At 46.5% G+C, this 25,595-nt stretch overlaps 1 protein-coding gene across 1 annotated transcript in view; it reads left to right on the forward strand.

The window, feature by feature from the left end:
- Ctl2 (Choline transporter-like 2) overlaps positions 1-25,595 on the forward strand; it is a gene marked incomplete in the record, with an annotated part of 162,290 nt that overhangs the window by 102,581 nt on the left and 34,114 nt on the right. Inside the window, 5 exon segments of the mRNA XM_077650539.1 lie at positions 700-790; positions 4,669-4,928; positions 8,908-9,036; positions 14,630-14,699; positions 18,101-18,245. Of these exon segments, the coding sequence (XP_077506665.1) occupies positions 700-790; positions 4,669-4,928; positions 8,908-9,036; positions 14,630-14,699; positions 18,101-18,245 (695 nt within the window).

The raw sequence follows: 25,595 nt of genomic DNA on the forward strand, positions 1-25,595 counted from the left end.
CACAGTTGATGGGAACAGATGTGGAATTGTACCTCTTTTTACGACAGTATCATGAAGGTATAGGTCACTTGCAGTGTTGCAACATTGAACATGCGAGGACATGTGAGCAAGGTAATTTTAACTTGATATACAACTTAGATTTGTTTTCCTTTCTTTTTCCTTAAGTACATGTGTACCTCCAATACCTGAGGTTTATACCAGAGCTTTGTACTTCAGAAAAGAAAAATGGAACATACTGGACGTGCTCATGTAAGGGCCGCACTTTTTTCATGTGATCTCAATGGTTTGCAGCCCTTGCACAGAACTGACATTTTCCTCCACCTTTTGAGGGACACCTTACGGCTGTTTCTGCACATCTGTAGTATCCATGAGGCACTGCTGTGACAGACCACCAGTCACTTTCCGCATGGCAATACGCAAAGAATGTTTGAGTGAACCCGCTGAGCAACCACATTTTGTTACACCGGTGGGGCACTCTGCTTGTTCACAGACAGGATCGCTGACGGATTTCTTGTATGGTTGCAGTGCATGGGGCAAGAGTTCTAGTGAGTCATCTGTGAGGTAGGTCTTCTGATTATTTTCCTGAGTTCTGTTTTTGTTCGAAGGAGCTTGTTTGTTGAGCAGCATGTGTGGCAAACTTTGTGTGTGTGTGTGTGTTGAGAGAACTTTTCTGTAGATTCCTTAAGTGGGCACCCCCAGGTACCTGGCGTCAAGTGGCACAGCTGACTTCAAGTACATGAATATGACTGGCGACAACAACAGCATGACTGGGCAGAGCTGCACCATTGAAGTGGGTATTCGCCACTATGTGCAGCAGCGCATGTCCCTTCATGTGGCCCTTCGTAAGGGGAGTCTCACTGCCTGCCATGTGGAACATGCATTGTCACATCGTGCAGAATTGCTTCATTGCACTCTTTCATTTAGAATTCAAGCTGCTGTGGTGCCACAAGGGCATATCATTAAGAGCAGGTCTACATGTGAGACACCACTGTTTTCAGCTTCCATACTGGCATCTTCCCTGTCTACAGTATTATAGTGCTTCTGTTGCTCTTGTTATGCACCTGGCAGTCTGGAGTTGCTTTTCCTGCTGCAAAGGTTGATTCAGGCATGTGAGAGTAAAGTCGCATGGATTGGCGGAGACCGATTGAGGGAGAAAAAGGGTAAGTGCCACACTTGAAGGAGCTGCCGCGGTGGCTCACTGGTTATGGCGCTTGGCTGCTGACCCAAAAGACGGTCGAATTTCGATGGAGGCAAAATTCTAGAGACCCGCATACTGTGCGATGTCAGTGCACGTTAAATAACACCCCACGTGGTCGAAATTTCCGGAGTCCTTCACTACGGCTTTCCTCATAATCTGAGTCGCTTTGGGACGTTAAACACCCACAAACCATACCGAAGCCACACTTGAAGGTGTGCTGTGAAACGAGGCCAAGCTGGCAAAAGACAGGAACAGCACATGTGAACCAAGAGCAGAGGCGCGTGCAGTCGAGCCCCAATAAAATGAACTGGTGCAGCGGTGGCCTAGTGGTCAGTTGCCTAGCTACACCAGTTCTGTGACATAGGCAAATTGGATTAGGTAGTTCATGAATGTTTATCTCTACAAATCACTCGGTGTTGGTCTTTTGCCATTTCGACACCAGTGCTGTGGTGCGATTTTCACAGTACTCCATTTTCATTGCAACCTCGTTGCGGTGTACATGCTCTAATGAGAAATCTCATGGATACGCCCCAGACTTTTCAGACCCAATTGTGTTCGTTCAAGAATGAAAAAAAAAAAAAGCTGAAAAAGAATCTTTTTTTTTTGAACTTCTTAACTCAAGTCATTGGGAGAACCGGGTAATAGTTTCCTGCATGTTGGGTTCGATCCCCAGTGCCGCCGGTTATCCACCGGAGATACAATAGGTACAAGCTTCCGCTGGCTTGGTGCTCGGCTTGTTCATGATGAAATGCTTGGGAATTGGATCTTTGACCCAACCTTGAGCAAACGAAAATTCCTTGTGCCATGTCGCTCTTTGGCCACAGGTCCCCTTGCGCCATAAAAATCCACTATCATCATCATCATCATCATCAGTTTCCTGCATGTTGTTACACTTCCACATGCTCACAGTGCTCTGGATATCAGCCTACAGTGTATTGTCATGCAGCACAGACAAAAGCATAGCAGGTACTTTCATGCACTCGTACTCGAAAGCTACTCTGTCGTCCCAGATGGGAATGGGAAAATTCTGTGCGGGACATAGTGTCCGCCGTGCGGAGGGCCCAAAACAGGAAGGTGATGATGTCAAAGAAAGATAAGGAGGCAGAGCAGCAAGCATACCCACAGCCATTGCTCTGCCAGTGCTTGTTTTTTTTTTTTTTTTTGTAATTAGGCTTCGGTGCAGTGAGCTGTGCCTCGAAGTTGGTGATGCTTTGCAAATTAGATAAGATGAGCGGTGGTGAAATGCTAGCTAGCATCAGTGATGGAAAAGTCAGGGCTATGAAGCATTCTTCTGTGTGTTTGCAGTCTTTGCTTCAAAAGCGGCGCTAATTTTATCTGTTCATGGTCTCGATGTAGCCTTTCACCCGCTTCACTGCTTCCTTTCTGCTCAATAAGGACAAAAGGACTAGACTCGGACACTGCTGCTCAAGTTCGCATGGCAGAGAAGCAATGATTTGAGTGCACGTTTACATGTGCACTAGTGAATGTGTGCTATGTTGTCAGCATGTGCCAATCTATGGGGAATATCGGCAGCATCTCAAGTACAAACTTGACTTTGGGCACCGTTCTTAGTGAGACCAAATGAGGTGTTACACTTCTTAGGCCTTAGGCATATTTGGATGCATGGCAAAAAAAATAAAACTGTTGGCTTACTCGCAAAAATTTGGTCGAAGTGGAACCTTGCTATGAAAAATGTTTGTTGTTGGGGAAATGACTACATTACCCTACATGTTTTTCTGATAGAATCATAAGTATAGTCACCGACCGATTTTTCGGACTCGGTGGGACACATGAAATGGTCCAAATAATCAAGCTGTCAGAGAAATCCATGAACTTCAAAGAAAGTGACTGTGCCGCGAAAAACAGACTTGAAAAATCGCAAACATAACTGTTTCTTGCTTTCCGTTTGCAAGCATTAGTATTAGATTTTATTTGAGCCAGTCATGCCTTCATGACCGTACCACCTCATGTCACTGATACCAGACTCTGTGATGTGGTCGTAGGTCATGACCCGCGCTGCTGTATGCACACTGCGAGAAGTGAGAACAGAGTTTATCTCCGTGGGTAATGACGGTCGCTAAGACTGAGAGAGGGGACACGAAGGAAGAAGCTGGCGCCTCGAAAATGCACCTCAACTACCAAGTCCCTCCCATCGACCCCGCACCACAGGTGGCGGCATAGCTGTGGCGGGCGCTGCTGCTGTCGTGTTTTCAATGCAGTCGCACACACTGGCTCACGTGTTCTTCTTTATAGGCCACCATGATGGCAATGGAGAGCGTGGCATTCGCTTGAGTGCCAACAGTTAGGAACTAATAGCCAAGCCTATCCAAGTCGGTCTGTCCAATTAACTTCATCTAAACCCAAGATTCCACCTTTCACAGTGGCAAAGAGCCGTTTATTTGTGACAGCGATGTCTGCTTGCGTCTATGTCAGCATAGGTGTGCGCACAAGTGGCAAGGGGGGCAGTGGCCCCCCCAAAATAAACATGCGCAAATTTTGTACCATATTGTTCCCTGCTATCCGGAAGACATGAACAGGCGCTACCATGAACTTTAGTCCCTCCATGAGACCTGTGGGTGCATGCATGTGAGATAGAAAAAAACTAAACTTTAGGGAAAAAAAAAGAAATCTCCGCAGTATCGCTAGCATCTATTTTAGTCCGAAAGATATAACTTTCGGACTGTGCAGAGTTTGAAATATTGGTCGCAAATCTGTGCGCATTCGCATAAGGTGCATGACGATTACTCAGCAAAGTCTTAAATTCGTGCAAGTCCGATCGTAGTCCGAAAGATCTGTCTGCTGTTGTTTTGTTGCAATGAAAATTTCTTTGTAGTGGTGTTCGTTGTTCTGGGTTGGGCTGTATGTGTTTCGTTCACTGAAGTTGTTGGTCCCATGCTCCTGGCCTCCTCTGTGCTTATGGGGCTCAAAAACCTCACCTGTACACTATTTAGCTGCGGTGCTCACGAAAATATTGTCCTCATGGCCCACTTACCTGTCTAGGGTGCTGGGGCAGCAGTCTGCTTGTTTCAGGGGCCAACACTATTGTCCTAGTGGCAGTATGCAGGGTTGCCCAACCAGGATGTGCCAAAGGTTTTAAGAGTGGAACTGAAATAGTGTTGGTTGCAGTCGTCTGGAGGAAGCACAAGCATTTTTAATTCGCACTAACTTTATGCTTCAATATTGAAGGCACTAAATGTGCACACCGTTTGCATCTAAAGAACCCATTAATGAGACCAATTTTCTCTGTCTCGCTGGGAAAATGTTTTCTAGCTCTGAAGCAAGGCTGCAAAATTCGAAATGTTCAAACAGCCCAGGGCTGGTAGTGCTGGCGTGGCCGTGATGCTGGGGCACAGCCACCAACACCATCAGTGCACACGAGCCTTGTGATTTCCAACATCTTGCGCCCTGCCTTCAGAGCATGGGAGAAGAAAGTATTCAGGGTAAGACACCGGTGTGTGTGTGGTGTGCAGGAGGCCAACCGGACTGCACTGGACAGCGTGAAGGAATATGCCCAGGGGCTGAAGTGCCAGTTCACGCAGTATGTGGCCAACCAGCACCTGTCGCGACTGCAGATCTACAACTTCATCGGCCTGATCTGGGGCATGTTCTTCATCGTGGGGCTGGGCCAGGTGGCACTGGCTGCGGCCTTTGCCTCCTACTACTGGGCCTTCCGCAAGCCCCAGGATGTGCCCTTCTTTGCTGTCCTCAATGGGCTATTGATCACTGTTCGGTGAGCTGCAGTCCCTTCTTCACCCACCAATGCCTTGCATGGTAGTGGCACCATCATCATTAGTAATTCGTACGCAGTATAACAGAGCCTAAGTTAAGAATTAAAACAGGTAAGTCGGTTATGTAGATTAGAACAGCAGACCCAGCACTGACCCCTGAGGTACCCTTGAAGTCCATTGACTCTGAAGATAAGTCATGTTTATTAGCGGAGGCACATTGCAGATGATAAGAAAGAAAGCATTGGATCGAATGTAATATGTGAGTGTGTCCATGCAGTTAGTCTGATCAGGAGCCTGAAAAAAACTGGCAGTGGAGCACAACTGTCTTTCACACAAAATAAACTTCCTAAAGCCATGCTGGCAGTTAGCAAACAAGTACCGTCTAAATTCATGTGAGAGCCGCACTTTTTTTTTTAATTCAAGTGTGAATTTTGAAGGTGCGGCCCATACACGAATATTTTTTTTTTTTTTCAATTATCTAGTTCAAAACGGGATGCGGCCTATATACATCGGCGCGGCCCTTGTATGAGATTATGCGGTATTTGGCTCTTTGAAGGTTGGGATATGCAGCATGTTCCGACAGCCTAAAGGCACACTGGTCACAGATACTGCTCTATAATTAAGACGACTGTGTGACCTGGCTTGTGTGTAACAAGCGCCTTCATAACAGAAATACAGACAATGTTTAATACATTTGAGTCAGTGCGAAAGCATGGATTTGTGTTATGTAGAAGACTATGATGAGCTGGCAGTGCCGCGTGATAGGGCACTCGCACTAGGCCAGCTGCAAACAGACAAGGGAACAGACAACAGAGAATTTTGCTCGGGGTTGGTACCTGTTGGACTAGTGCTTATGGACTAATAAAGCTGAAAATAACACCAAGATGAGGCATGGTTGTTCGTGCTGTTTTTAGTGCTATTTTTGCTTTTCAAGTATGTCAGATCAACTGGCCCTCTAGTCTACCATGTTAATGTTTGGCAAGGAGGCAGACTTTACTGTAAAGACTGTGTAAAAAGCTCGGCAAGAATAATATGAATTTAGAATAGTGCCCTTTAGAACTTCGGATTGACGTTATCAACACCTGTGTATGTTGAAATGTAAATTCTTTATTAGGTGACTGGTACTGGCTGATTATGGCTGCAAACAACCATCTTGTGCCATCCCAAAAAGTCGGTGTGCTCATGCACTCCGACCTTGGCCATAGTCAGTGTGGCTACCAGAACACCATTTAGCTCAGCGGGGCAGTCTCAAATGAAACTTAGGCCTGCTTAACATTTGGCAGCACATTTTGTGCATTAATTTCGTCAGTGCCTCTCTTTTCAGTCCAGAAAATGTAATACCGTATAAACGCGTGTACGGGCCGCACCCGAACTTTCCCTGACCCTTAATAGCCTTTGAAATGCATGCGCCGTGGCCTCCGCGATCAGCTGCGGCTGCAAGCAACGTTGCGTTTGATCGCGGAGGCCACGCACGCTCGCAGGAGCTTTCAGGTGGCACTCACGGATGGCGCTTGATGCCGCGGCTCATCATAATCGTCGTCAAGCTTTTCCTCTGCCGCGAGCTCCCACTATCCATATCGGCATCAGTATCACTAGCTTCAGCTTTTTGTGGCTGTCATTGTGGCTGTCAAAGGCACTGGAGTTGTAGCATGCTAGTTCACCGTAGTTGTGGCTTTCATGTGCTGCCGCCAAGTGTTGCAATTTTAGCACGATGGGCAAGCACCTTAATAGCTACACGGCTGGGAGTTTGCTCTCGAACACAGCAAACGTGCGGCGGGCAGGAAATTCGACGTGGCCGAGAAGTGTGTCTGATGATGGTGCAACCAAAAAGATGCATTGAGGAACACAAGCTGCAAAAAGTGCGCTTTCCGAGGCAAGTCGTGCAAGTTTCCCGAACTGAAAGAAGAGCTGCTCTGCTATGGGATGGAAGTGCAGAAAAACAGCTACGCGTTGACAGCAGACATGCTGCGCAACTTCTTGTGGGATGAGCATGCACCAGAGCAGAGCACCAGCTCGGAGTCTCCGTGAGTGACTTCGTGAGTGATGACTGGACGTAGAATAAATGCCGCTCATTTCCTGATTGGTGTGTTTTCACTTAAAATTTTATTTTTTTTCGCACATCGCGTGTATGGGCTGCACCAGGAAAATTGGCTCTCCAACCTGGGAAAAAAAAAGTGCGGCCCTTACACGCGTTTATATGGTATATGTATATTTAAAAAAAAAATGGCTGGCAGTATAGCATTGCTAAGTGCAAAATAAAAGCACTGTTTTTTGCAGGTGGACACTACCGCCACATTCCTTAAAGTGTGATTGAGGTGTCCACTGACCCAGGGAGCCAGTTATGTGCCTTTCCTTTCCTCAAAATCAACAGTCTTAAGTCTGCCCTGGTTTTGAGAAAAGAAAAGGTGCACAACTTCCTCAATTTTTAGGTGGATGCCACCCCCTACTCCCAGAGTGATTGAGGTGTCCACTGAACCAGTGAGCCAGTTACACTTGCTATTCAGAGGCTTCATACATAGACACACGCTGTTGAAAACCAGTGCAGCTAGAAGTGCTTTTGCACTAAAAAAAGAAAACATTAAGGCCTTTTCAGTGCTTGTCTGGTTGCCATTCCTAATGAATCACTGGTGGGTAATCCGATGCGACTGTAGAGTGTTGTTCAAGTTTCAAACTGCCTACATGCTGCACCAGTGTGGAGTAACTTAAAGCATCTCTGGGCAGCTGAGTAAGTGGGTGTAGGTGGTGAGTTAGCCATGGTTCACAGTACACACTGCAAACATAGCAGGTGACAGGCCTCATCACCTGCTATGGATGCAGGGCTTTGTCCTATCTCAGGGCTGTTTTGGTTTTGATGGGGTGAACCAACTAGCCTCCCATCCAGCCGTGCTACCAGTGAGTTCATGATGAGTGTTGGTCTCGAATTATGAACATGCCGAAAAAAAAAGGGGTTGACAAATTGAAACATATTGAGGTTCTGAAGGTGAACTGCCATGGGGCCTCCTCCATAAAAAGATGCACAGAAAAAGGCAAAACCTCTGCAAAGGACGAGACGAATATGTTGGTGGAAATGAGCGCTGGACAATAGCTGGCATTTTTTAAATCAGTAAATGGAAAACTGGCTTCTGGAAAGCAGTGTTGGAGTGTACTTTTTGTATGTGTCATTGCTTTACTGGAATGTGGCAGAATGAATTCCCCAAAATGTTAGCATAGTTTGGACTAGATGACCTGCCCATCTATGTTACATTGACAGTTTCAACTGCCATTTGCCTGAATGGCAGTCCAGCTTCCAAACTGTCCCTGAACTGAACAGCAGTCAGCTGTGCTTACATGGCACTTTCGGAAACTTGGTTCAATCTTTGAATCTAGGCTTGTGTAAGTAGTGCTTTTTTTTTTTTTTCTCAAACTGAAATTCCTTTCCTCCTTTCCAGAAAGAACTGCCACCATTTCATTTAGACTGTATAGATATCTTCTCCGACCTACATATGGGCATCGCTGTATTGCCTCACTACAGCTGCACTTCCACTTGGGAGAGTGCAAGCCAGCCAAGATCTGGTGCTGCGCTGGGCGGGCACTTTTGCAAAACGAAGGTGAAAGTGCAGCAAGTGCATGCTGCACTGGCAAAATGATTACAAAAGTGTTTCACTCCTTGATCTAGTGCAGCCAAATTGAATGGAACTTTAATTTCATCTCCTCTTTCTGACACTATGTTAGCATGAGGTTGAACTCTTGTTGGAGGGCTCGAGGCATCTGAACTAATAAACGGTTGATAAACAATGGGGATCCCCCTTGGGGCATGCAAAAAGTAATGGTAGCGCGAGTGGGCAGTCTGGGCTGTGTGCATGCGGCTTGACATTTTATGGCACTGAGGAAGGCTGCATTTTAATTCATTTTCTCTGCTGGTGAGTGTATCCTCAGACTGTGGAGTGTGTTGCTTGCCACGCCTTGAGGACAGTGCAAGGTGGCATTTTTTTACCTGTGCAGGTACCACTTGGGCTCGGTTGCATTCGGCTCGCTCATCCTGACCATAGTGCGCGTGATCCGCATTGTCCTCGAGTACATTGATGAGAAGCTCAAGAAGTACGACAACGAGTTCACCAAGTGTCTCTTGAGGTGAGCTTCAGGGAAGAACATGTGTGTATGTTCAGAGTTTGCTTCATTCTTGCGGGGCTGACTGTTTCACCACAAGGTCTCAATGTTTGTGTCATGCCCTGCTCTTTGCGTCTGCTATTCTCGCACAGACAGAGCTGAGCACAACATGAGAGAGAGTTTGTTGCCAGTCAGCCAAGGCCATTTTTTTTTTTTCTGTGATCTTGTTCTTCACGTGAGCAGCATTGTCAGCTGTCTTGTTGTGTTACAGTTGAAGCCCCATACATTGCAGGCTGCTAAAGCAAAATTTCCACTACAGTGGAGTACAGTGCAATCTTGTTAATTTGAAGTTGCTTAATTTGAACTTCCTTTCATTTAAACTGGTGTTGTAGTCCTGTCAGCATCAAATGCATTAAAAAGGCTTTTCTTAATTCGAACTCCACATAATCATAACACATTTTTGGTTCGCTGTGGGTTTGAATGATGAACAGTTGGCTGTATTTTCACTTCGTCATCAGCTAACTATAAAATTAGGGACCTTCAGTTTTGGGTTTTCTGTTTTTTTTTTCAGTTGAGGAGGTAGAAAGCAGGTTCCATTTTCTGAGCTGAAAATCGGGTATTACAATCGATCCCGGATATATAGAACCCGGATTTTCAGTCAGTTCTGAATGTGTCTTACTGCAGATACATAGGATTACAGTAATCCCTCGTTATAGCGAAATCGCTTTACTCGAAATATCGCTTTATTCAAAATTTCTTCCAGTCTCGACCCAAACGCATGCATTTTAAGCCGCATTACTTGAAGCGCACGAAGAGCTTGATCCGCTTACAGCGAAGTGGCGAGCGGAGGCATCGCCAACGCGGCGGCAACCCTTTTGCACATGCAGTGACAAATTAATACCGCCGATGAATTAGTCTCGGTGAGCAAAATTTTACCAAACGTGCCAAAAAGCACAAAAGAAGTCTCCCTCCGATTATGAGCCCATTCACACTTGTGATTCGCGAGCGAGGTGAGCTTTCGGCAGCGAACTGAGCTGCTCCCTGGCTGCCGTAGTCGTCGCTAAGCCTAACCGTTTCACATCAGCCAAAGCAGACAAAATTCTCGAAAGCGCGCGAAAAACGTCATTTCTAAGAGTTTTTGCTTCAAACGAGAAGGCAACCCACAGGTCACGCTTGCAAGCCAGAACAACGGTGTTGTCGAGCTGCTGCCTGGTCGTAAGCGATTGCTGGTCGCACGCCCTTTGCCGTGTTCGACGCGAGGAGCTACGTTAACAAATCGGGAGGACGACTTTGGGGGGTCTAGCTTGCCGCTCGTCGTAATCGGCCTGCATCACAATAAAACACAGCCCCTAGCTTCGTTGCACTTTTGACGAAGAAGGCAAAGATAGCGGGAACATAAGATAGCGGAAGATGAGAACCGAGAAACAGCCAAAGCCAGCGCTCTGTCGACATTGGCCTTCGTCATTAGGCCTAGCAACTTGAGCCAAAATCGGCATCGTATCCGGCAATATGCATTCCGTGGTGGCTTGCGTATAATGAGAGGCGTCTTGTCTGTCATCGAAACGCGAGCTGTTTGCGGTTTTACGATAGAAAATTCAAGGTTGCGATGCGTTTCGCCTCGGGTACGCTGACCTCGCTTTGAAATGCATCACCATTTCCTCCCACGCTCGCCATCTCCGTGAAGCCATACGCCTCCCATGCGCTTCGCTGCTAGCTCTTTTCGTATTTGGGGCAAAAAACATTCAAGAACAGTACGAATTTGGAACCATGAGGGGGCATTGTGCCGACTCGTGCAGAATTTCAGCATCGCAAGTTAAGAGGCCCTCTTTAAGCTTGAATTTCGTTTTGTTTGATCAGGTTTTTGATGTCTCCTGCAGATTAAATTAATGAGGCTCCACTGTACACATTATTTGGCGGCTTCAATATTGGCAGCGAGTGCGAACGAGGTTCGAAAAATTGAGCAGTCAGTTGCAGTGCGTCTGAAATTTCAGGCACTCTTGTACATTGGCTCTATGGGCCATGTCACGGTGCCGGGGAAAAGTGCGAATAATCAAGCATGTCAGAAAAATTAAGCGTCCAAATTTTCGGTTGTCGACTGTACCTTGTTTTAATCAAAAACAAAGGGCCTTGCATATAATATACTGTTACGTGGCGGCCAGCCGAAGAATGAGACACGATGAACAATGGCAGAGAGATGATTTTTAATGGCTGCTGACCTGGCGTGAGCACTCCATCTCGCGCCACTGCCAGCTTCGTCATCTTCGTCACAATACTTCTACAAATTTTCTCACAGTAAACAGTTTTTAGAGTGGAGTTCCACTTAAGCTAAGTTTTTCAATTAAAATTTAACTTGAGAACTTATTTGAATATCATAGAAAACATAACGCCACCAATTTGTTGATTTTCATTCATCTGACTTCAGAATTTAGCATCATTGCCTGCTTTTACGAAAAGAGCCAGCTAAGTGAGCACACTCTTTAATTAAAATGATGGGGCTGTCATTTCCTGTGGGTTGGTACTTGGTGACCACTTCGCACACTTGTTCATGCATGCCTGCAACATTGCAGCCCGTCCTATGGCTTGCAAATGAGTAGTTAGCATGTTAGGAACTCTTCCAGAGTTCCTTAATCTCCACTTTGTGAAGAGAAAGCAGCAACATGAGTGCGAGATATATGGCTTCACTGAGATCATGGGTGGAGGAGCACTAGGACGACGCAGTTCAAAGCAAGTGCTGCACATTAGAAATAAAATGCTTCATAGTGGCGACTACTTCGTTGCCAATGCCAACAACTGCTTATCTTATACGAATTGCATAGTGTAAAGGACACGCTACCACATTCAAAATTGGTTCTCAGCTCAACAACCCAAAATGGTAGTCTTGAAAGCAAATGCCATTGGATTGCTTTTTCCAAATGCACGTCAAGACATGCCTTGCATTTTTCTCCATCTTAGTCTTCGTTTTGAGCCCCTGTCTGGCAGGCCGTGTGCAGTTTTTGTCGGGACATGTTCACTTTTCCACCTGGGGTGGCTGCACAAGCAGTTTAATTCTGGAGAAAATTGTATAAGAAATTCACATAGAATTCATTTGTATGTCTCGCTACTTCTTGCATTGAATTTTCATAGTGACTGTAGTTGGCATCCAACTAGGCTTTCGCTCACGGAAAGTCTGAATGCAATCTTTAAAGTGAAATCATTTCATATCTAAAATCCACATAGTGCAGATTTTGAAATGTGGTAAAGAGAAAGCTTAACTTGCCATTTGTATTTTGTGAGAATGCTGCACCACGAGTGAACGAAGGCAGTTATGTCATGATGTGAAGGCCTCTTGCTTCGATGAGTGCTGCCATGTTTCCTGCTGCGAAAGGGGCAGACTGAGAATATCTTAGAGGAAATCCACCACCTTGTCCTCAGTTTACTGACAAAGTAAATTTACTCTGCAAGTAAATTCTTCATGTAGCCTGCCCCTGGACTTTGCCCCATCATATGTGCTGAGACATACTGACGACAGTGCAGTGCTGCAGCGATAGGGTGCTGAGTGTATAAAAGTGGTTGCCATGTTGTCTGTGTACTGGGATGACTTAACACTCACTCTTATCTGAACTGAGGTAGTTATTTAGGAGTGCCAGAATGCGAAGCGTCAGAATGCGCAGGACACTGTTGTCCACTTCTCGTGCTTTTCTTCCTGCTTCATGATGGTTAAAAACTTTAAATAAGCTTCCTTCTTTTTTCGGGTATACAGTCGAGCCCGCTTATAACGAACATGAGCGTCACGTGGTGTCCGTTCATTGTATCCCGAAGTTTTTAGTAAGTGGACCACAGGTTTAAAGACAGTTCCTTGTCAAAACACAAAATTTTTCTTTGCGAAAAAGTCCATGATGGACATCTGTTTCTGCAGCGCAGATCCGATGAGGGAGGTTTCCAGTTTATTTAAGGCAGAAGCGTGCGCTTAGCCGAGGCCCTTGGCATAGACAAGTTGTCTGAGGCTCTCTATGTAGCTCTTTGTTACAGGCGCGCTTATGGGTGCTGGCTCCGAAGTTTCATCCTCATCTGATTGCTCCACGTCACTCGCGTCCTGCACTCCAGAAACAATGCCCTCGTCCGTGCACGGTTGCGCGGTTTTGGCGTCGTCATCAACAAATAAAATCACTCCAGCCAAAGTCATGACCCCCATGTCGGAGTCGACGACGCGCTGCCACAAATCGCCGCCGGGCTGGTCGTCTTCCGAAGCATCAGGCTCGGCATCAGACACTGTCGACGAAGCCAGCCTTGTGGAAGCAGTTCCACTTGCCAGTGGCCGTCACCTCCGCCCAGGCCGCTTTCATCATCTCTACCGCTGAATACAATGGCAAATGGGCACGGTGTTCCCGTCCGCCATCCCGAATTACAACCAGGCCCGAGATTTGAAGGAAGCCAGCGAAACACCCGCACCGCAACATGATAAACAACAAGATTGACAAAAGCGCGCGACAGGGTATACATGCAATGCACACAGGCGGCAATCAAGCCAGTCAAGCTAAAGATACAGACGCACAGCGCCAGTGGAGAGACCAATGAGGGGCGTCCGTGAGCGTCAATGCAGCCACCTCTTGGCTCCCACGGAAGGCCTGCTTCATGGAGCGTGGCCTCCGCGATTGGCACCAGCGGCGGCGTGGTTGATCGCGGAGGCCACGCATGGATTTGCAAGAGTGAGGAGGGGGTAGCGGAGTTGCGAGGAGGGGCGGAAGGGCGATGTTGGAAGGCGCGTCGGCGAGGAAGGGTAGCTCGCTCGAGAGCGGCGCGAAATGGGGCGGGCAGTTGGCCTGCGCCGAGCCTCAGGAAAACATGCCACGTGTCGGGTGCACAAAGGGGTCGGAGGCAGGTTATCTCGCATCGCGGTGCCGGGTTTACGCCGTCCGTTCGCTGTAACCGATCAGCAGGGCTTAATGACGTTCGTTATACATGTGACTTTGTGCCACTGAAACAATGTATATTTTGACGGTCACACAGGTCTCGTTCATTATAAGCGAAAGTTCGTCTTAAGTGGGGCCGTTATATGTGGGCTCGACTGTATATATTTTTTTTTTTTTTACTAGACAACCATTGCTGCAAGCCCAAGAAATGGGTCAAGAAATGTCGGAAGGCCTCAACCATTGGGATTTCTATTGCAGTGCACAACAATGAGCTCATGATTCATCACTGAATGCTGAAATCGTGTATAGCTTCAGTGTTGGGATGAGAGAAGCAACGAAGGATGATGTCTTGGGCTGGTTACATAACAAAGTTTCCGCTCTAACGAAATTTTTTTCACATTCCATGAATTTTGTCCTAGCTGGGTTTGATTGTTACTTGATTGTATATTATGAACACTCCAAATGCTCCGAGTAGAAGATGTGAATGGGAAATGACTTGGTTGCTCATGGTTCACTCTGTTTTGCCAGTTGTTCTGCACAGCCCTGTGACAGAATTCGTTCCCTGTTGGGTGGTGAATGGTTGACACATTGTGTGCTGGCCTGAGCTCCGGCTTCGTGCGACAGCCGAGGGAGGAGTGCTGCTGGTGGTCGTGTGCTGCGTCAGAGTGCATGTGTGCCTCCGACAGTCATCCCAGCCTTGGGGTGCGTTAATCCTGTCTTGTTTCCAGGTGCTGCAAGTGCTGCTTCTGGTGCCTCGAGAAATTCCTCAAGTTCTTGAACAAGAATGCCTACATCATGGTATGGCTGCCTCATAGGGCTCCTGTCAGCACTTCGAAGGTTATAAAAGGAGATGCGTGGTGGTGTGCGTTTCAAGAGCTTTTGACTGTTCTCATTTCCAATGAGCACAGGTTAACTGTGTGCCAGCAATGGAATAATGTCCCTCACAGGTGAAGGTTGGTTTCATAGTAAATGCCTTTTGCTAGTTTCGAAGGCTTTTGGTAAAAGGATCCTTATTGTGCCATTAACATATGGTAGCCATGAATACCTTCACTTTTCTTTTAGTTGCTGCTGCAGGAACCTTGGGTGGTAGTAAAAAATTATATTTGTGAAACTGATCCAATGAAAAGATGAAAGTGCAGCATACTAAATGCAGTAGGTTGGATGACCTTGAAGGCATCGGAAAATTTGTTTGTCACAAGTGCCCCTAAAGAAGATATGCGAGCATACTACAGTCGCCCACCATTTATTCAGAGCTCACAGGGACTGCTGAAAAGTGCAAAGAAACAGGTGTTCAAAAAAACAGATTCAGAAAAAAAAAACCTTCACTTTCACGTACTTACTCAGGCTCGGCAATAGGCCTAAAGAAATCGTGAATGTGCTGTTGCATGCTGCTCCGTTTACGTTCAATCAGATCAGCCTGAATCTCTGAGAGGGCCGAGCGGTCACTATAGAAGGCTTAAAGGACAGTCACTGCATGTACAAGGTCCACGTGCGACGGCAGCAGTGCACATGGCGCGTCATATTCAGACTCCGAGTCATTGTTCAGCAGGGCAGCAGAAACCTTACGAATGACCACGTCGTCGTCGAGTTCTGCGCATGTCAGCACCGCGCTTGCTGAACAGTGGCCATCTTTTTCGCCATTGTCATTGTGGTATATTTACCACGCTTACCAGCATTCCCCAGCGCAGACTACGCGGGCACTCTCAGCGCCATTATTCACCTTACGCAATGTTTCTGTGTGCTGAGTTGGATCACCGCAACCTCAACACAGCACACAAGGCAAACACCCACAGAAACTAGTCGCACAAACTAAAAACGTGGCCTACTCGCAGCGTCGTACACGAAGAAGGAAATGGATCTGCTGCTGGATTGCCTAGACGTGGCTTGGCTTAGGTGCTTAGGCGACTAAGCTGAGGCCGGAATTGCTGTAGCCACTACCAGAACATGCAGGAATGATGATAATGAGTGGGCGTTTGCAGTAGCGCCACCTCGTAAGGCAGCAAGGAGGCACAGTTCAAAACAAAATTGGCATTCAGCATGTCAAAGCATGCATCGACCAGAGTCGGTAGGGGCAGATGCTGTCGATTGAGTTGGCTCAAGGAGTGTCCGAAAAATGAAACGAGAGGTTGCATGGTGTTCGAAATTTCGGCAGTTGTTATACATTACCGTCTATGGGGAGAGTGGCGGTGCTGCGAATCATATCAAGCATATCCGAATTTTTGGAGTCCGAAAAAAGTCTGCGACTGTAGATGTGTCCACATATGTGTTACATCAAAACAATGACACACACAAAGTGAACAAGGGAGGGGAAACCCTCAGGGGTGCTTGCCAACGCTACGACAAGGGGACTTGTCTTCGTATAATAATATAGCCTTCCAGAGCTATATTATTGAGCTGAAGACTGAGAAAGTCAACAAAACTTCATGTTATCTTACTTGAAAATGGCATTGGTCTAGTTGTTTTTTTTCACTGGCTTTTTTTTTCTCACTGTATCCTACAGAACCTGCTATTTGTGTGTGTGTTTTTTCTGAGCTTTGCTGTCCATAGGTGCACAGTTCGATATATTGAGCGTTGCACTGAAGAGGAGTTCAATACAGTAAAAGCTCGTTAATATGAACTTACAGTTAATTAGAACTGACGCCCGGGTCCCGGCACAGCCCTGTGTATATTAATGGGGGAAAACTCCCGATAATTCGAACAGGGCAACACCCGCTACGCTTAATTCGAACTAGGAGCCACTGGCTGACACCATTCCTCGTAGATAGAAGTTCACCCATGGTGAGTAAAACACGCTCCAAATTTACCAGATATGTAAAACAATGGAAAATAAAAAAAAGCCGAATGCATAAGGCTCACAAAGCCCGCGTTCCGGTGCATGCCGTAGCAGGTTTTCGCTGCCGGAGCACTCGCCTGCGCCGCTGATGCTTCGGCGCAAGCCGTTCTAGGTTTTCATTGTGGCGCGGTATCTGGGTTGCGATCACGTGGTGTAAGCAATGTAGTATGGCGGTTCGGGTGATGGCAACTTTTGTTGGTGCCGTGAGTGCGAGCTACATGTACAGCAGCATGGAGGCGTCGGAGCCCTTGAGTGGCGCCGATGTTATTGAGGCTGCATGCTCCCAGCAGACGTCACAGGGCTCACGTGCGGTGAGAACAGCCGAAAGTGATGAGTCCGAAGGCGGCAACGAGACTATGCCACCGCCAAGTGCACATGAAGTAGTGTTGGCGCTCGGTGCTGCAGCACGCCACTTCTCTGTCAGTGAGAACTCTGACGTTGCGCAGGAGCTTTGGGCAAGCTGCAGATGATGCTGATGAAGTCTCGGCAGAAGAAACATAAGCAAATGCACTTCACCGATTACTTTTAATTTTGACAACCCTTCCCCGCAAATAAATATGTTTTGGAGCATAAATAGCATCATTTATTCCAACACTAAAGCTCGCTGCTCACGCGAATGCATTCCAATGCTTGTTTCTGGTGCATAACTGGCCGATCAATTTATTTTATTTGACATTAGGACCGGATGAATTTAATTTTCAGAATATGCCTGGCATAAACGTGTTGTAGCTTCCAGCTCGCGGTAATGAGTCTAGATGTGACTGCTTGGGGTTCTGCCCGCGTGGCGGGGTGCTATAACCACTCATTCTGGCGCCCATTCGATAATTCGAACTTCGCTTAATGCAAACAATTTTCCGGGTCCCTTCGAGTTCGAATTGACAAGCTTTTACTGTATAAGCAATAATTCAATACATCTGGATTTTATATATCTGGTATTGACTAGCACCATTAAAAGAAGAACAATCCTCTATGCTCTCATTGGTTATAGTGAATGTTGGCTTCATTCATGTGGCTCAAGATGTTAAATTGGTACTGGTGCACTATTATACATGACTGAAAGGTTCTAAGGCACACTTTCCTATGAAATAATTAAGGCCTCCTTTTATCAACACAGTGTTTGCTGCATGCCATTTCCGCCTCTACTGGCATGTACTGTGTTGTGCTTCTGGTTTGAAGGATATTGGTTGTTGTAGTGCTCTTTCCATTTCTTTTGTGCTTTTGTGGCTTACATTTCAAGTTTTCTTTTTGCCGTGCATGCCTTAATAACGTGCATTCATTGTTTCTTGTGGTGTGTCTTGTGGGAAGGGCACAGATTTTGTTGCCACGCAAGCTCTCATGGTGGCACATTTTTCTTGCTGCAATGCAGATAGCCATTTATGGCAAGAACTTCTGCACTTCAGCGAAGGAAGCCTTCAAGCTGCTCATGCGCAACGTTGTGCGTGTGGTCGTGCTGGACAAGGTCACCGACCTCTTGTTGCTTGTTGGGAAGCTCGTTATTGTTGGAATAGTTGGTAAGCCTTGATTCAGCTCATGCGTGTTGTATGCATTTTGTTGTCCGTATTTTCTTTTCACAGTGAGAATTTCTCTGGACTGTACGGTGTCTGTCAGCATTGTCTGCTGTCTCTTGGTAATGTAAAGTACAGTGCAATCCACTTATAACGATATTGAGAAAACTGTAAAATCGAATCGTCACATCTGGACCAGCAAAAAATGGAAAAAAAAATGAAAACAAACTCATATATATTCCCCCATGCATTTAGCCACTGCCACTGGCACTGCTCCAGGGCGCATAGCGTCTTGGCGCTCTGCCAGGTTCGCCAGAGCGAGCCACCCACACCAGACGGCCTGTCAAAAGCTAAACACACCCTCATGTTATCACGTTATTGCGCACTGCAACTTGGTGTGCTACCGAGGTCTGTGCTCTGGACAGCGCGAAACAGAGGAAAGAGCTAAGAAAAGCTAACCCTTCAAAAAAAGGAAGTAATTCTCAACAACAAATGTGTGGGGGTGGGGTCCGAGAAATCGCCCTGCGCTTAGTCCCAGTCATTTTACCCACTTCAGGAACGCACAAACAGCTTATGAGAAGGCCTTTGGCAGCAGCAGCGGCCAAGCAAGCTCTTCCCTCCTCCCTCCAGCAATTAAAACGATGATAGCTGCTTGGTTCCCAAGGCTGTATGCAAAGACCCCTCATGGATTTCGCCCCATCATAGAGTTTTCACACCATTCACTTCAATATATTCTTTTTTTATCGAACTTTCAGACGCTTTGTTGATAAACACCTTTTAGGCGGCCAGAATCCTATCGTACTGTTATTTCGCCGATAATCGCATCATTATATATGGTTTATTTTTACTTAGGAGCACTGGGACAATTGATAAATCTAAAAAATTTGAGGTTATAAGCAATAAGTCGTTATATCTGGTTTCACTGTAATACACTGTCTCTGGAAGTGTGGACACTGTTCCATAGTGGTGCAGTGGATGTGCCGTCAGAGTATTTCCGCTTAATCGTTGGCTAAGTTGGAAAACTGGCGGCACTTTGTGCTGCCAGCTTTCAGAGTGCCCCGTAAACTCCAGCCCTATGCTGCGACAAGAAGCAGGACCTGGTGTGGTGCACTCGAGGATCAACTTTTTTGATGGACTAAAGTAGCAAAATGCATACGAAGCATTGCTGTCACTTCTCTTCCAATTACACCACAGGGTGTGGTTCCTGAAACATTGCATTTGGCTCTGAATCTCACACAAATAGTGGAACTGTTTAGGCACATTGCCCATCAGGTTGATTATAAGCAGTGCCATATTTGCACTTAAGTGTGTATGTTGTTTGCTGTGGTTAATATGTAGGGGTGCGTGAATATTCAAAATTTCAAATACAAATGAAATATCTTTGATATTTGGTTCATATTCGTGTTTGGAGAACTTGATATTGTCACCGAAAGCCGGCAGAAAGGGCAGAAGGGCACACCAGGACTAGTGAGGCAGACACACTCAGCGAACGAACGCACAAACCAACCGGAGAAGACAAAGATCAGCGGGCGCTGTCCCACCGCATGGCGGCGCCAGTAAATGGCTAACACTGGGGAGATATTCAAGAATTTTGGAATACTGTAGAACCTCGCTGTTATGTCTTTCACAGGACCGTGAACAAAAAAATACGTGCTAACTTGAAAAACGCTTGAAAAAAATGGTAGGGTTTCAATGTAGTTAAACTGAGGAGGACGTGTGAAAGCACTTGAGGCCCATTGATGGAGCAGCTGAGCAAGGCCTCCGCCACTGGCACTCCATCAAAGGTCAAAGGTTCAGGCTTAACACATACCTCGGGTTTTTCAGCTTTGCCAGTGAAGTAGCGCTTTCACGCTAAAAAAAAATGTGCATTGTTGTCCGTCGTTTCCTTTTTACTTCTACTAAGGGCGGTATGCTTCTCTGTAAGTTTCGAGGCTTTGTAGCTCTCGCGATTGCTCGCATGCACAGAAAATCCTAAATGCCCTGTGACAGCTCTCCATCTGCCTGAGCAGCTGTTGATGGATGGGAGGCAGGAGCAATGAGGGTGGGCGCACGGAGCAGGTGGAGATTGGGTATGCTGGCGCGCCTTTGCGCTCTCTTCACAGCAGCTGCTTTAATTCTACGCAGTCCTCACCTACTGCAATCAAGAAATTGCGTTTTTAAGCTGAGACGACGAGGAAAATGCGGATGATAAAAACATGCGTTGGAGCCAACCCGCTCATCTGTGTCGTGCAGCACTGCCCGTGCGGAGTTTGCCTGTCATCGATTCGCTTCTGTGCCTTTGCTCTCGTTCATGTTCGCGCCGCATCAGCAATGGAGCTGCACCAACAGCCAGAACAAAATTCACGCCTCCCTCAGGTGTGCTCGGTGTCGGTGTGGGTGTAACATGCCAGAAGCTGTCGAACATGGTGGTGGCCAAGCGCCGCTGGAATCGAGTTCCACTGTAGCCAGTGTGCCGTTGCCGTTCCGCACATGCTGAATGTAGATTGTCAAAATTCCGGCACAGGGTAAACCACTATCGTGAAGTGACATTCGCGACGTAGCATGTGGGAACGCTGCCACAGTTGCGACATAACAGCCGAGTTTGTATTGCATGTGTTTCTATAGGAAAGCTTGGTCGGGACTGGCTGGTGAAAACTTAAGAGCCGGGAAAACGCAGCAGTCGGGAACGTTCAGCGGGTGTCTACTGTAATATTTTATTTGCTGCATGAAAAATAAAGAATATATATTGGCTGCTGACATAATCAAGAGTTTACTGGACATTTGTATCCTGTGACTGCTTGTTCGACAGACAAATTTTCTGCCACTGATGAGGTGAATTGTTGAATGTTTCAGTGTCCTTGCATGTACGAGATTTCTGTTCCGCCTATTTGGCATGCTCTGGCCCCACACCTAGTTACAGCAGAATCTCGATGATACGAATCTCACATGGTCATGAAAAATATTCATATCATCCAAAATGAACCAAATTCATCTGCAGAATTTACGGACATCTATTTTTGGCTGTTTGCATTCTTCCAAGCTTCTGGTACTGCCGAGGTCATAAGGCATTGCGTATACAGGGTGGCTAGTTTTTCTAGCACAATTTCTCCTCCGTCCTTCAACAGATCTACTGTTACCTGATCTTCACCAGCTGCTTTTCCCTTTGCATTGCTCCTAAGGCTTTCTTTACTTCTCTTTTGTTACTTGCGGAATAACGCATTGCTGTGCTCTACTGTCTTTCTCATTAACACTCTGATAACATTGGCTACTGTACAGATTTGTGTAGAACTCTTCGACTACGTTAACTATATTATTCATATTGCTAATGACATTGCCCTCCTTGTCTCTTAGCGCATACATCTGATTGTTACCTATGCCTAGTTTCCTCTTCACTGCTTTCAGGCTACCACCATTCTTTAGAGCATGCTCGATCCTCTCCATATTGAACTTCCTTATGTCGGCTACCTTACACTTATTTATTAACTTCAATAGCTCTGCTAGTTCTATCCTGTCTGTAGAGTTAGACGCCCTTATGCTTTGGCATTTCTTAATAAGATCTTTGGTCTCCTGAGATAGCTTGCTGGTATCCTGTCGAGCCGTCCTACGGCCTACTTCTACTGCGCACTCCGTAATGGTAGCTATCAGATTATCGTTCATTGTATGGATATTAAGATCGTCTTCCTCAGTTAAGGCTGAATATCTGTTTTGCAGCGATATCCTAAATTCCTCTATTTTCCCTCTTATCGCTAACTCGTTAATGGACTACTACTTCACTATCTTCTTCCGTTCCCTTCTCAAGTCTAAGCTAATTTGAGATCTTACCATTCTGTGGTCGCTACAACACACCTTTCCTACGGCGTCCACATCCTGAACGATACGAGGTAGAGCGCATAGTATGAAGTCGATTTCATTTTTAGTCTCACCATTGGGGCTCTTCCAGGTCCACTTTTTGTTCTGTCGCTTGCAGAAGAAGGTATTCATGATCCGTAAATTATTCCCCCCCCCCATCCGCGAATTCGACTAATAACTCTCCCCTGCTTTTTCTAAAACCTATTCCATAGTCGCCTACCTCCTGGTCGCCAGCCTGCTTCTTGCCCACCTCCGCATTGAAGTCGTTCATCAGTACAGTGTACTGTGATTTTACATTGTTCATTGCCGATTTCACGTCTTCATAGAAACTTTCAACGGCCTGGTCATCATGGCTGAATGTAGGCGTGTTGGCCTGGATACCTTCAACTTGTACCTCCTACTGAGCATAATTACGATAGCTGCCACCCTCTCGTTAATACTACAGTTGAATCCCGGCACAATGAATGCCGCTTCAACGAAATTTTCGCCACAACGCAGTATTTTTCATTCCCCGCGAAATCCCCATTGGAGTTAATGTATTAAAATTTCCTCGAAAACGAATTACTTTGTGAGCACGCATTCGCTTCTACAAATTTTTCGCGAGCCTTCACCGGTCAGTGACCCGCCTTTCTTCAAAACTTGGGTGCTGTACGAGATTATTCCCTGCTAAAGCAGTGGCTTGGAGCAGCTAAATAATGCACGGAATGTATGTTTATTACATTTTCATGTATTCTTTATTAAAAAATTTGGTTCAGAGTCGTTTATTTGTCATAGGGAAGCAGCGAGGGGACTTGTTGGCGCCGTGCGAAGGCCGCCGGCCGTACGAGGGCCAAAGACGAATCCAAATCCAGTCGCCAGCCTCCTCTCCCCGCCTTCTCCGCAGCCCTTGCCACCATTTTCTTGTGTGTCGGTGTGTGTTGATCGTCGATCTCTCGCTGCAGTCTGATCTCGTCGAGCGCCTCTTCCATGTCGCCGCCAACGAAAAAGCGAAAGTTTATTTCGCTAGAAAAAAAGGATAGAATTATCGCCGAAGCGGAAAGTGGGAAGAAGAAGGCAATTATTGCCGCAGATTTTGGCATCGCGCCGAGTTCGCTATCGACGATATTGAAGAATAAGGACAGCATTAGGAAGGCACTTTCATCGGGCACTTCAGCGCAGCACAAGAAAGTGACGCAACCTATGTATGAAGAGCTCGACAAGGCTGTCTATGCTTGGTTCGTCGATACGCGAGCAACAACCGTGCCCCAGAGCGGTAAAATTGTACAGCAGAAGGCCATAAATTATGCTTGTTTGCTAGGGCTGAACAACTTTAAGGCAAGCATAGGATGGCTGAATCGCTTTAAAGAAAGGCATAACATCGTCGGCAAGGTTTTGTGCGGTGAATCGGCATCTGCGGACGTTGACGGCGCATAAGCATGGGCGGCGGACAACATGACTGAGATGCTGCCAGTGAAGACGCTTGGATTTTAAGGGGGGATGAGGGTCTTGAAAACTTTTTTTTATTTCTTAACATATCTTCCTGAAAATTAGCATGCAGATATATCTTTGAATGCTAATCCCAAATATATATTCAGATTTGATATATCTCATCTAGAAATGAAGATATGGCAAAATAATTTATGCTATTTAGGTTTTTTCTTACGGGCCATTATGGTGATTTATTAATTAAAAAAACTAGTTTTAAAGTAATGCTGTCATTTTTAAGGGTCCATTGCACATCCTAAAGCTAAAGAAATTTTTAAAAAGTCATCACATAGGTCATGAATGAATAGCAGAGTAGGAAAAAAAAAACGTGGGAGTAATTAGCTTACATCTGACCTAATTGCTAGTCTATTGGGTTTAGTGAAAATTGGAAAGCTTTAGGATGTAGCTGAGGTGTTGCTGAAAAAAATGATACCTACTTCAATAAAATCAGTTGATGCAAACATTATGAAAAGTTCCGTAAGACAAAGGCATTTGATCGAAAAAGCAAAGCTGAGAAAATTGCATTCAAAGTTTTGCTTACTCTGCCATTTTTGTTTACTGATCATATGGAAAAATTTAATGCTTTAGCATGCAGCCCAGTCATCGCTGAACACAAAAACACCAAATTTACAGAAATCTGTTCATGTAAAGATTGTGAAAACCTCTGTATTGCAGTGGCACTTGACAAAAAAAAAAAAGCTAAGAAAATCACTTGCTATTTTCTTTGAATCTGCCACACATTCACAAAAGTCCAGGGCAGTAGTCCTGGGTGCTGTCAGGCTTGTGCTTCTTGGCCATCCTCTTGTTCACCTTTTCAGCATTGGTGTGACCTTTATCTGACCTGCACAGCCTCTGTTTATCTTTTTCAAGGCTCCTACCAATGAGGCAGCTTCCAGGCCTGTAACCAAGCTATGCTGCAACAGCTCTGCTGGTTGCTGCCATTCCTTGGTTGAAGCGAGAAACTGCTTCTTGCGAGGTTAAAAACAGGGCAGTGAGGAGTGTCTAATGCGAATGTTCAAGCTTCAGCTTAGAGCGCACAACGTCTTGGCGCTTTGCCAAGTTCGCGGAGCCCCCCCCTCCCCTGCAGGAGCTCTCCTCAAAATATATTTTAAGCAGCGGCTTGGTGCGCTGCCAAGGTTCGCGCGCGCCTGTCGAAGCGTTGAGCACGCGAGCTCGGTTCAGCCGCATCCGTCAGCACCGAAGTGACGTGCGGAAACGCTGAAGTCGACATTAGGCTTAGGTCAGCCGGCTCGGCCGCTTCCGACGACACGTATTTCGAAGCGACTTGCAGCGTATCAAAAGTCGACATTTTCGACGGGCTTAGTCCAGGCACATCCACCAGCACTGCAGAGACTTGCGGTAACACCGAAGCTGACGCCGATCGGCATTGTCCAGCCGCGTCCACCGGCGATGCTGGCGTCAACAGGGTTTGTTCAGCCGCGTCCACCGGCGAAGCTGTTGTTGGCAAGCTCAGTCCAGCCGCATCCACCGAGGGTATAGCAGCTTGCGGCATCACCAAAGCTGCAGTTCTCGATGACGCAGCGCTCTACTTATTCCATGCGCGTCTCTTTTTGCCGACTGCTTTTCGCGTGCTTGCTTTCAAGCGCGCGTCTCGCACCATCGTGACACACGGAACAAAGACACCAGGCAGGCAAATACACGCAAAAGCACGAAAATCGAGGCTAAAAGAAGCGATTCAATAGCCAAAATATCTACAATAACGATAAGGAAAAAGGCAGAATGAAAAATACTAGGAAACAAAGAGGAGCGCGAAAAATGACGGGCGTGCAGGCGAAAGCAGACGACGGGAAGGAGCCGAACAATGCGGCCGCGGGGGGGCAAAGGATGCGTTACGGCCAGTCAGAGGACTGCGCCTTGAGGAGGCGCCCGTTTTGCCCAATCGGCAGCTGTCTCGCGACGCTTTCCCCCCTTGCGAATGGGTGCTGATGGCTCCACTATGCGAGGGTCTACAGCGTGCCGAGAGGCGCCAAAATGGAGAGCGGGAAACCAGCTTTCAAACGAGACCAAGATGGCGCCGATCGGTTTGTGTCGCGCGGAGCTACG

The sequence above is a fragment of the Amblyomma americanum genome, chromosome 1 (genome assembly GCF_052857255.1).
Source record: "Amblyomma americanum isolate KBUSLIRL-KWMA chromosome 1, ASM5285725v1, whole genome shotgun sequence".
In the NCBI taxonomy this organism is placed as follows: domain Eukaryota; kingdom Metazoa; phylum Arthropoda; class Arachnida; order Ixodida; family Ixodidae; genus Amblyomma; species Amblyomma americanum.